General features: G+C 36.6%; 2 protein-coding genes across 2 annotated transcripts in view; one reads left to right on the forward strand and one right to left on the reverse strand.

Moving 5' to 3' along the window:
• The first annotated feature begins 917 nt into the window (after positions 1-917).
• hspb12 (heat shock protein, alpha-crystallin-related, b12) lies at positions 918-5,810 on the forward strand. Its single transcript, XM_052110740.1, has 3 exons — positions 918-1,374; positions 3,100-3,245; positions 3,651-5,810. The coding sequence occupies exons 1-3, from the start codon at positions 1,119-1,121 to the stop codon at positions 3,834-3,836; spliced, it is 588 nt and encodes a 195-aa protein (XP_051966700.1). The 5' UTR covers positions 918-1,118; the 3' UTR covers positions 3,837-5,810.
• A 6,496-nt stretch (positions 5,811-12,306) lies between these two features.
• The window catches only part of LOC127632143 (chloride channel protein 2-like), a 76,750-nt gene continuing 76,035 nt past the window's right edge, over positions 12,307-13,021 (reverse strand). The window contains exon 23 of the mRNA XM_052110720.1: positions 12,307-13,021. This exon is cut by the window's right edge and continues 301 nt beyond it. The gene's annotated coding sequence lies outside the window, so the exon portion shown is untranslated.

A 13,021-nucleotide genomic window follows, 5' to 3' on the forward strand; every position in this document is an offset into this window, starting at 1 on the left:
CCTAATAGACCTGAAAAGAGCAGCGCATGCAGGACGGCCCACGAATCACAGAACGAGAAGTCTTTTGCAAGGAAGAATGGGTGAAAATCCCCCAAACAAGAATGGAAAGACTCTTAGCTGGCCACGAAAAGCATTTACAAGCTGGGATACTTGCCCAAGGGGGTGTTAATACATACTGACCATCGCAAAATTGTGCTTTGGGCCTTTTTTCGAACCTGTAAAAGATGGAAATAAAAAGTAAAATTGCATAAAATATTGAAGAAATGTGTCATGTTTAAACTTCGGCCATCTTTTGCTCGCTTCGCTCTTCACCGCAACATACATTTTGATCAGGGGTGCACATACTTTTGCACGTCACTGTATGCAGATTGTCCAGTATCCACTGGCTGCTTCAGAAGGTCAGCGGCAGTGATGTCACAGTTTAAGCAAATTGTTTGACCGTGTGACGTGTGCACAAAGTGGCACCGATGGCAACGCTGAAGCTGATGCGTCACTCCATAAGGTTCAATGTACTCTACAACGTTGATGCAAGTGTGTCATTTCTGCCCCACTAGCGCCACTGAAAAACAAACGTTGCTTTCTGAATACGCTACCCATCTTCCATTGATCAAACAAACAGACAGTTCCGCCCCCAACTCACGCCATTGGTTGAGTCTTCGCTGTCGTGTCGTTAAGGACAGGTCACTCAAAACAAACATGAACAAAGGTTGTGCTCATGTTTTAGAGAAATCTGACCTACAAATAGTTTACTTAAAGTTGCCTCTGCGTATTATGCTGGGATAGGAGAAAGTATTTTAACACCGAAAAAGTGACACACTTCTGGTTTAAGACTTTCTGCCAAAGACGGTTACGTTTAAGTTACTGATTTTAAGAGCAGCTCTGAGATCATCGGGGCGTCTGATAAGAGTGTTTGTGTTGGGGGTCTCCTGCTCATTTGGAGAGCTTTTCCATTTCTTATCTTCTTAACCGTTATTCTAGGAGTGGATGCCAGGAGTCAAAGCCTTTTATGGAGTGGTGAGGCTTCTCAGCTGACCCACAATGCATGGGGCCAAACTCTCTTTATAACCCACTCATAGTCAGACCACTCGGTTGTCCTCCATCCGTGATCCCATTCAGTCATGGCTTCTCTGAGCAGTCCTTCGGCCTCTCGTTGCTCCTCTTCCTCATTCCATCGCTCGTCCCGTTACAGCACGAGTACCTTGAGGTCCTTCAACTCTGATGCTCTCCAGCCGAGACTTCACAGTCAGTTTGGAGAAGAAACCTCCATCAACTCCATCGCCAATGGGTTTGAGCCAGAGCAAGAATCCTTCACCTGTTACCATGGTGATTCACAGGATGAGTCTTCGTGGAACGAGTCCTTTGGAGGTTACCAAGGTAATCAAGAGCCTTTTACAGGTTACCTAGGCAATTAAGAGTCTTTTACAAGTTTGATGAAAATCGATTATAGGTTACCAAGGAGATGAAGAGTCTTTTGGAGGTTACCAAGGTAATCAAGAGCCTTTTATAGGTTACCTAGGCAATTAAGAGTCTTTTACAAGTTTGATGAAAATCGATTATAGGTTACCAAGGAGATGAAGAGTCCTTTGGAGGTTACCAAGGTAATCAAGAGCCTTTTACAGGTTACCTAGGCAATTAAGAGTCTTTTACAAGTTTGATGAAAATCGATTATAGGTTACCAAGGAGATGAAGAGTCTTTTGGAGGTTACCAAGGTAATCAAGAGCCTTTTATAGGTTACCTAGGCAATTAAGAGTCTTTTACAAGTTTGATGAAAATCGATTATAGGTTACCAAGGAGATGAAGAGTCTTTTGGAGGTTACCAAGGTAATCAAGAGTCTTTTATCGGTTACCAAGGCAATTATAAATGTAAATGAGAATGCTTTATAGGTTACAAAGGTGATGGAGAGTCTTTTGGAGGTTACTGTGGAGACCAAAAGTCCACGAAAGGGTGTTGCCAGGGCAACTGGTCTCTTAGAGGCTGCATACATTGTGAGGAGCAATTCTTAAAATTGAGTGAATCGTTTCTAATTATCATGTTCTGTGAAGCTCACCAGGCAATATCTCCAAGATATAATCATGAATTATATTGAATTCTCTCAAACTATTGCTCAACATTATCAAGCTGTAGATAAAACAAAAACGTTTAAATTAGAGTGCATTGATGAGCCTGCAGGGAAACTGCAGAGAAAAACTGTTCTGCTCAAGAGACTGCACGGTCATACCTACACCCAGGGCTGGACTGGTAATCTGGCATACCGGCATTTTCCCGGGCTGATGCACTTTGGGGGCGATCAGGGGTGGACTGGCCATCGGGAGAACCGAGTGGGCCGGTGCGTCGATATGCTAAAATGTGCAAAACGTGCCACGATAAGCTAAAATGAAGCATTATATATAAATAAGCGTTATGCAGAACGGACCACAAAACGGCGCTGCAATATGCAGAAAAGGACAGTGAACCCCCCCAACAAGTTTTGGGCCAGTTGCCATGTACAATCCCGGGCCGATTTCTCTTCCCAGTCCAGTGCTGCCTACACCCTATAAGTAATGTAGAGACTGTTAACCCTTCCAGAAAAAAAGCATTGCATATTTTTGTTATAAAACACTTTTTGTTATAAAAACAGTTCCCATACAAAACAAAAATAGCTAAACTTTAAGAAATAATAGTCTTTTGTAATGTCTAAATATATATCCAAATGCATAACTTGTTGATAATATATAGAAATTAAGTTACAATATTTAGTCACACAGACCAAGGAACAATAAGGGGAACACTGAGGCCACCTACAGGCTGTCATTGTCATTGCTATAAAATATATCATGTTTTTTTCTCCAGCAGATGGCAGCAGTTGCCCCTATTGCATGACATAGAAAAGCGCTGCTAAGTATTCAAGTTAGCTTTATACTGAAGTGACAAAAAATAAATGCTTATTATATATATATATATATATATATATATATATATATATATATATATATATATATGAAGGGTGTCATTTGAGCTCACAGACGTCTAAAGGTATAAGGTTTAAATAATTTCCTATGAGGTTTATAAACAAGACTGATACAGCCAACTTCTCATCTAATGTATCTCTCTCTTTCAGTTCCGGGCTCTGGGCGTCCGGCCAGAATGGGTGTAGTGAGTGCGACGGGCGACCGCTACTTCCTGTCCGCAGATGTCAGTGGGTTTGAGCCACAAGAAGTGGTGGTGCTGGCGTATAATCAGTGTGTAGTTATTCATGCAGAGAAGGTGTGTATGTGTGTGTACTGTTGAGCATCTGTGATCTCATGGACTATGTATGGAGTAGCATATCTCTTTTTTTGGAACAAAGTGTGCTGTATAGATTATATACAGTATTTATTTGTTTCCAGCACAGTAAATAACATATATTTTCATATCATGAATGATAACTTCTCTTGCTGAATTCAACATCTAACACTGAAATCATTTGACAACAGTATGCAACACGTTCATATAATGTTTTATAAGTAGTATGCAGTATACAGTATATATATTGTGTAGTATGCAGTATACAGTATATATATTGTGTAGTATGCAGTATACAGTAAATATATTGTGTAGTATGCAGTGTGCTTGTATGCTGAAAACACTCATGCACTTACCAGACAATGTTTCATTTGTCCCTCGTTTCAGATGGGAGCAGATGGAAGTGTCGCAGACAAGTTTACCCATAAGTCTCAGCTGCCAGCTGACATGGACCCATTGTCTGTGAGCAACACACTGACTGCAAAGGGGATGCTGGTTATCAGCGTCGGACGCCTCCCAAATCTGTCCGCTAAATCTCTGACTCCTGTCTTCCACTCGGAAACTCACCTTTGACCTCCATCCTTTTGATATACGTTCATCTTTACAGTGCAGACAAGAGGAGAAACACTGAAAACAGCATCTTACAATCTAATCAAATCTGATATATCTTATTATTATTTTTTAAGTATCTTTTAAATAGATTATAGAAGAATATTTTAGCACTGCAGGTTCATACAATGCAAGTGAATGGTGACCAAAAAGCACATAAATGCAGTATAAAAGTAATCCATAAGACTCCAGTGGTTTAATCCATAACTTCTGAAGTGATTTGATAAGTGTGGCTGAGAAACATATAAATATTTAAGTCGTTTTTTTAATAGAAATCTCTACTTTCACTTTGTTCTTTTGGTTTTGGCAATTTGCATTATTTGTGCATATCGCCACCTACTTGGCAGGAGGAGAATTAATGGTAAAAAGGATTTAGAAGAGTGTGAGTTTTAAGGGACCTAATAATGACGAAGAGTTGAGCTTTTAGATGGTAATTGTCATGACAGTAACTTTTATACATATCATTTATGTATATTGATTGGCACTTTGCTTGATTGTAACACATTGCTGTAGATCTAGATACTCTGAACGCTTTATGTAATTTTTAAATAGATGATCTAATCACAGAACTGATGACGGACTGACAGATGAGAGAAACAAGAGAGAGTTTTAAGTGTGTTGCTAACATAGATTTGCTGGTTTTCTCTTCAAATTTTATGCTGTATTCCTGAATTGAGTCAAAATTGACTGTTTCTGTTCCAGCATTCCACTTCCGCCTTCCCAAATGGTAAATGGTTAGAACAAAATTAAAGAACAGTTAATAACATTAACTGCACAAAATAAGGGACTTCCCTCAAACTAAATAAGTGTTTAAATTAAATTTTAATGAATTTTTTCCCCATGTGGTGAAATCATCAGCATAGCATAACAAGGAAAGTACAGATTAGCCTATATAAAATAACATCCTTTCAATAAAAGTCTTCGTAATATTAAATATACACCCAAAAAATACATCAGGCCGTCTAAAATCAATTAATAGCCCAAATCTTTCTCTCCTGCATGCATGCACACACTGCTCGGGCATGTTTGGACTAAACGTCCTCTTATATGCGGGCTGAATTATTTTATTTGAATTATATATTTTAATCACAGATCTGTTTCTCAGTCAGAACCCGGCAGCATCAAATCTGTATTAATGCATCATGTCTAACATTAATTTAGTGAAGACTTGACTGAGAAATGCACTTTTTACCTCACAATTATTTCCTAATATCTGGATTAACCGTGCATGTATTTATATTCTGTAAATTTGTCTAAAAGGTCTTCAGCGTGTCACAGAAGGCTTCACCCACAACGTGCATTAAGGCAAAGAAATGTGTGATCCGGCGGTTTCCTTCAGAATCAATGTTCAACATGATGTTCAACTAAAAAGAGAAAAGTCAACAGGAAGTGGTGTAATTCAGAAAATGTACTGTGATAAACAATTTAGGTCTATTCTCCTAAAACTCACAAACATCTGCCCCCCTCCACTCCTCCTTCAGCTCAGAATCACTTTAAACTCACCGAAGATCCACATGCATCAAAATATCATGACTGATGTATACAAATAATGTGACTAGGCATATCATTTAAAATGTCTCAGTGCGACTGGTATAATGGTCTCTTTCCCAGGTTGGTAAAACTAATGGTAACACAATTCTAAGGTCTTTGCCAAATGCTGTATAATTCTGGAGGTCTGTCCCCATTCTGTATGCCTGTATGTTAATGAAGTATGTCCCCAGGACTTCCAAACCAAACCACTCCCAAAATTCCCTTTGATCATGGTTTGGGTATTTAAGGAGATGTGACACATTGTTCATGGTTCTCTGTAGTCAGACGATCCCACACAGAATAACTTATGTTTTGATAAAATGTCTAACTTTGACTTATCACTGTCTAATTGGAATTGATGAATTGATGATGTTACCTGATCAATAAATTGTCAACATTTGATTTTATTCTGACTGACTCTGACATTGTGTTTCCCAAACAGATTAAATGATTCGTATGTTACCGCAAGTCTGCGTCAGATTAGTGACGACTAATATTTGGCATCGATTCAAGTGTACTTGGTTTGCAAAGACAAAAAGGGAATTTCCATTTAGAACAGCAAACGCTGCTTGACCAATCTAAATTCGGGTGTCTTACCTCTGTTTTAATTTGATGTTTCTCCAGATAACTGTACGTGGGAAACCACGCATGGCCAATCCAAAGCTATTATAAGAGAAGTTATGTTGGTCAACTTACATCTGTAATAGTGGTCATGACCTCTACTGAAGAAAACGTTAAGTTACATTCAAGTGTATGCAATTCCATGGGGGCTATACTGAAGTATCTTTGATTGTGTATACGTGAATGTGACCGATCTCAGGTATATAGCAATTACCTCTGTTTGATGATCCAATACTGGCCGCTTGTGATTGTGAGACCCGCGGTGTAGAGAAAAACCCACGAGGACCTCAAAGCGACAGTTTCTTAATCTAAACGGGTAAAATATAATTAAAGGAGTTAAAAGGAATAATTATAACATTCGCTCACTTTTAATGATGCTCAGATATCATTAAAAACCTTTTTCATTTATGGAGTCAGATGAAATAACGAGGTAATACATAAGAGAAAATGTATTTCATTTAATCTTGTTGTGTTGCGTAACAAGAAAGACTGTAACGCGCAGAGACCTTCACCCGTATTATTGGAGACCGCCATTGGACCGATAAACGGGCTTACAGGGATTTTGTTGTAATTTTATTCGGTTACATTCTGCAAATAATTTTGTGCATTTTAATTTTTTGGAATATTTGCAGTATTTTTTCCACAACAAATTATAGTTAATGGTTAGTTAACAGTTACTTAATGGTTAGTTTACAGTTAATTAATGGTTAGTTTACAGTTAATTAATGGTTAGTTAACAGTTACTTAATGGTTAGTTTACAGTTACTTGTTCCTTAATGGTTAGTTTACAGTTAATTAATGGTTCGTTTACAGTTGGTTAACGGTTAATGGTTAGTTTACAGTTAGTTAATGGTTAGTTAACGGTTCCTTAATGGTTAGTTAACGGTTCCTTAATGGTTAGTTAACGGTTAATTAATGGTTAGTTTACAGTTAATTAATGGTTAGTTTACAGTTACTTAATGGTTAGTTTACAGTTACTTGTTCCTTAATGGTTAGTTTACAGTTAATTAATGGTTAGTTAACTGTTCCTTAAATGGTTAGTTAACGGTTCCTTAATAGTTAGTTTACAGTTAATTAATGGTTAGTTAACGGTTCCTTAAATGGTTTGTTTACAGTTAATTAATGGTTCGTTTACAGTTAATTAATGGTTAGTTTACAGTTAGTTAATGGTTAGTTAACGGTTCCTTAATGGTTAGTTAACGGTTCCTTAATGGTTAATTTACAGTTAATTAATGGTTAGTTAACGGTTCCTTAATGGTTAGTTAACGGTTCCTTAAAGAGCAACATGCAGGTTGAATTTATAACTGAATTAATACTTTATATTGTCTGCAGAGGTCTTAAAAACACATATGTAGAAATTACTAATGAAATCCCATTTGATGTAGATATTTTGATGAAAATGTGCTAGGCTCTGGAATACGCCTTTCCCGCTATAGCAACGCGTCATATGACGTAGGGCAAAGCAAATAAAAGAGCTCGCGGTCAGCTCTCTCATTGTTGAGTGTTGATGTAGTTAGAGCAGTAGTGAGAGACAGAAAGTTTTAGATCGAGTTTTAGAGAAGCCTTAATGGTAAATTATTGTGTTTGTGCTGGTTGCACGAATTCCAGCCTGTCAGGACATCGTGTCCATCATTTTCCTTCTAGGAAAAACGAGGCTTTTCGGTCTTGGGTGCGTTTTGTGCAGGTGAAGAGAGCAGACTTCACTGCCGCGTCTGTTACCACACACTCGGTCGTTTGTGGCGCACATTTCACTCCGGAGAATTATCGACCTGGAGATTTGTTGGAGTCTCGGATGGGATTTCGGAGTAAGGACCACGTGAGGCTGATTACTGATGCTGTTCCCTCGGTGCACTCGATGGAATCAAGTCCACCGTCAAAGTTTACACCGGATTTTGGCGCGGGCGGGACTGGAGGACCAAGTGCTAACATTAGCAGACATTCTGTGCAATGAAAACGAGCACTTAGCAGAGTAAGTCTTACTTTTAATTATTTTAACTCTTAATTTGTGTAATTTCGTAATAATAATGGTATAATATTTTTATATAATATATTTTTTATAATATTAAATATTTAATATTTATTTAGTATAATAATACAGAGAGAGGGAGAGAGACTGAGCTTTAGGACAGGTTGTCGTAACGTAATTGTCTGCCTTCTGAAATGAATTTAGTAGTTTGCACAATGCTATAACTATTGGCAGGAAGCTAGCCCAACTCTCCCGTTTCCCCTGCATTTCAATTCAAACTGTTCTCCCGCCACCCTCCCGTCTGATTTTGTATCCCCGTAGGCTAACATTATACTCTCCAATAAATTGCAAGGTCCAAATGTATTACTCATAATTATAGGCCTGTGGGCCATCATAGGCATGTTCGTCCACACCGGAGAACTCGGTTTCTTCATTCGCATCCATTGTAACCTGAGCTTGACCTTGACCAGACTCCATCGCCCATCGTCACTTCCGGTTAGTGCTTTATAGACGCGGAAGTTATTTTATCACAATTTATCTCAAAATATCGTTAATGGCTAAATATATATTACTCCAGTTCAGAAAATCTAGTTGTTTTATCATCAACATACACTATGCTATATAGGGGTGTCCAACCTGCATGTTGCTCTTTAATGGTTAGTTTACAGTTAATTAATGGTTTGTTTACAGTTAATTAATGGTTACTTAATGGTTAGTTTACAGTTAGTTAATGGTTAGTTAACGGTTCCTTAATGGTTAGTTTACAGTTACTTAATGGTTAGTTTACAGTTAGTTAATGGTTAGTTAACGGTTCCTTAATGGTTAGTTTACAGTTCCTTAATGGTTAGTTTACAGTTACGTAATGGTTAGTTAACGGTTCCTTAATGGCTAATTTACAGTTAATTAATGGTTAGTTTACAGTTACTTAATGGTTCGTTAACAGTTACTTAATGGTTAGTTATAGGTTTAAATCGACATGCAATCAAAATTGACTTTGCCTTCTAACTACACAGTCTAATTGTGTAATATTTAGTAAATTAGTCAACTTACAGCCCTTTAAGAAGGTAAAACAGGTTGTGAATTCTGTTCAATGTTGACTTTAAAGTTAAGGTTAGAGATTACATTAGGATTCAGGTTAAAGTCTTGCATGTTGCTAATCTAATCATTTCAGAAAAAGATATCGGAGTCAAATTATTATGCATTAATGACACATGAGAAGGAGAAAAAGGCAGATGGAAACATGGCTTAGACCTGCAGCTTATCCAGGGGCTTTATAACCTATTTAATACAGTCAGTAAAATATGCAGTATGATTATAAAATGTGTCAAAAGAAACATTATGACACTAGACTGAATGTTTTCATGTTAAAATCTCTTTATTTTTCCCTGATATATAAAACAACAAGCTTGCACTTCATTTTTCCTTCAGGAAAACCTGCATGATATTTTTGCTGTTGTCGTCGAAGCTCAATAAGTTTCTACTGTGTTTAAGCTGATTCAAAAATAAATTCTGAACCCTTGTGCTAAGATTGACTTTAAACATGGGTAGACGATTAAATGTGAGTGTTTCTCAAAAGCATTAGTTGCACTAGCACTAACTGTTCCTTGTGAAGCAACATCTCGACCCATTATTATAAAGTTCAGCTCTGTTTCTATACAAAAAATATGGTTATCTCACCACAAAGTCCAACAGTTTAATTCCGGTTACAAACAAAACAAAAACATGTTATATTGCACAAACATCATCTTCCAATTACTGAAAATAATGATAATAATAGCAAAAATAAAATCAATGTTGATCGACATGTAAGATTGTTAATAAATATGATTCTCAGAACGACACATTCTGATACATGAAATGGACCACAAGGAAATATCTGATGACAAAGACAAACATTTGATAACACAAGAGAAATGAGAGTCATTTTGTTCTTTTGATCCAGAGTAAAAAACAAGAATGAAATAATGTGTAAAGTCGACTAAACGTGGGCGAAGGCTTCCTGTAGCCCTCAATAAAAGTAATTGCTGAGATGATAAATGTGTTTTCTTGAGATCGACACACACACACACACACACACACACACACACACACACACACACACATATATAAAGTTCTCCGAGATGCAACAACGATTGCATTTTCTTGAAAAGTGCAAGATTTTGAGTTTAAATGGAAGAACAAATCAAATAAATGGCAAAAATATTTAAGTTAATATGAGATTTTAAATATATTATATCTGTCAAAGTAAATGGAAACATGAATCTACAGAAAAATAAGCGCCTCCATTGATGAACTGATTAAAGCTTATTGCTCAGTTAATAATCAGAATTAATGTCATGATCATGTAACGCAAACACAACGGTCAACAAACATTAACAATTCTGCAACACGAAATAAAACGCTCAGATTTCACTTTTTGTTCTACTCGGCTATTTTTGAATGTTTTTCAATGGGAATATAAGTTCAAAGTTTGCTGGTAACTCACGAAACCGGTCAAGAACACGTACGGGACGTAATTCACCCCTTAAATATAGAAATATATATATATTTCCGGGTTCAATACAAGTTGAGCTCAATCAACAGCATTTGTGACATAATGTTGATTAGCACAAAAATAGATATTTTTCGAATTGTCCCATTTATGGAAAAAAAGTTACAAAAAAGGCGAAAATAAAGGAGGGACGAGTCTAAATAATTTTTATGTGCTAATCAACATTATGCCAGGAATGCTGTTGAATGAGCTCAATATTCCTTTAAGCATAACTCTCGTCACATTACACACACACACACACACATATTACACACACACATTACACACATTACACACACACACATTACACACACACATTACACACACACACATTACACACACACACATACACACACACACACACACTACACACACAGACACAGACACACACATTACACACATCACACACTACACACACACACACATTACACACACATTACGTTTATTTGAATTCTGAAGTATTAATATGTCATAATGGTACTTTGCTACACGACTGTGCTGCCTTTAAACGATGCTACATTTCATTTAAAATATGCAACATTATCTTTATGGATCGTTTATCTTTTGAAGTATGACAGGGACGTGTTCTGGACGTGTTCTGGACTGTTTTCGTGAGATTCACCTTGTCAAAGTCGTGCTCGCTAACTATTGAAGTTCCTGACTGATGTTATAAAACATGCTACAAGAGTCAAAAACTGAGATTGGATTTTCTGCACTAGACGCTTGTGGGATGCATTTAAACCAGTGCCCCCTAAATCACACGTGCACCTTCAGTTTTACTCCCCAAGTCCTAAACCAGTCCAAGCACACATTACGTTCACGTGTTCAAAAGTGGGGCAGTTTTCATTTCCCAAAATAGAAGCAATAGTGGTTATTGCAAAGCAAACATTTATACACACACACATGAACAGCACCGATGTTCCTATTTTACCGTTTGTGTCTGAATAAAAGTGTGCTTTGGAGAGTCACGTGTTGAATGCAGCGACTGGCTTGTGTTTTAGTGCAAACATGTTCACTGATTAAGTGTGCCTAGTTTTCCAAAAAGGCCCAAAAAGTAGTGTGTAGGCAACAGAAACCCAGGAAAAGTGCAGAGCTCTCCATAAGAGCATAAACGCTGAAGTGGCTTCAGTCTGACGCTCACTGTGTGGGCGATTCTGCTGGTGCTGTTCTGTTTGACATTGACCAGATAATGCACGAGTGGTTTGGCTTGAAATGGCAACTATAATCGCTCTCCGGTCTAACAAACATATATATAAAAAAGAAGATTATAAATTGATCCCACTCAGGATTTCCTCTCGTTCTCTCCGTCACCTACAGCTTTACGCCTACACTGGCTTTATATAGAGGGAAATGTAATGCCCACCTCTTCCTCCAATATAAGAAGAAACAATGAAAGAGAGAGAGAGAGAGAGAGAGAGAGAGAGAGAGAGAGAAAGAAAGAAAGAAAGAAAGAAAGAGAGAAAGAGAGAGAGAGGTTTAAAAAAAGCATTTGACATTTTATCAGAACGCGCAAAAATTATTTCCTTAATTGGTATTTTTTGTCTTGTCTTCACTCAAACGTATTTTAAAAGAAATGTATTTAAATATTAATTTAATAATTTGAGTCATTTGGCCCTCTATAAAAAAATAAATAAATTAAAAAAAAATATATATATATATTTTTTAAAATGTTTAAAGTTACACGCATTTCAATTTCATAACAAAATTCCATTAATTAAAATTTTTAATTGATTATTTGAATAATTTTTAACAAAATAAAATGACAAAATATTTAAGATTTTATCGGGTTAAAGATTGCTCAATTATTTATTTTTTAATTAAATTTAAATGCGTAAACCTGCAAAAACAAATTATATATATATATATATATTCAAATTTTTATTTTGTATTTTATAGAGGGCCAAATGACTCAAATAAGTATTTAAATAAATCATTAAAAAAAAATTGTGAAATGATTAATTGAATGATTTTATTATTTTTTAAATGATTAAATCACTAAATAAATAAATGAATGTCTCTTGTATTTCATTTTAGCTCTAGTTTGTGTCCATTTTTATTTTAGTTTATTTTATAGGACGATTTTTAATTTAAGCACGAGGTTATTTGGTTATCGGCACATCACTCAATGAAAGCGATTTAATCTTTTTTAACAATTTCATTAAGTATGAAAAATAAATGATTTGTTGAAATATGAGCAATTTGGCCCTCCGTAGTTTTCCAGTAAAAAATATCTAAAAAAACACGGAAGTTTTGCAGTGAAAATAAGACTTGACGAGGCAATGCAAGGAAACACTAACAATACAAATTCTTGTCCCTTTCTGAAACACACACGCGCGCGCGCACACACACAAACACGCAAACACACGCGCGCACACACGCATGCAAACACACGCGCGCACACACGCACGCAAACACGCACACATGAAATGGGACAGGACGAAGTCTAAAGAGTCCCTGATTCTCCAAACGTGAAATAGAATTAGTGTAGAAAGTGAAGACGGG

This window comes from Xyrauchen texanus, chromosome 38 (genome assembly GCF_025860055.1).
Source record: "Xyrauchen texanus isolate HMW12.3.18 chromosome 38, RBS_HiC_50CHRs, whole genome shotgun sequence".
Classification (NCBI taxonomy): Eukaryota; Metazoa; Chordata; class Actinopteri; order Cypriniformes; family Catostomidae; genus Xyrauchen; species Xyrauchen texanus.

What these genes read in the sequence shown, in the direction of transcription:
- hspb12 (XM_052110740.1), top strand. Translation starts at nt 1,119, where the DNA reads ATGGCTTCTCTGAGCAGTCCTTCGGCCTCTCGTTGCTCCTCTTCCTCA. An exon ending in GTCCTTTGGAGGTTACCAAG is followed by an intron (nt 1,375 to 3,099) that starts GTAATCAAGAGC and finishes TCTCTCTTTCAG; the next exon opens with TTCCGGGCTCTGGGCGTCCG. An exon ending in TAGTTATTCATGCAGAGAAG is followed by an intron (nt 3,246 to 3,650) that starts GTGTGTATGTGT and finishes CCCTCGTTTCAG; the next exon opens with ATGGGAGCAGATGGAAGTGT.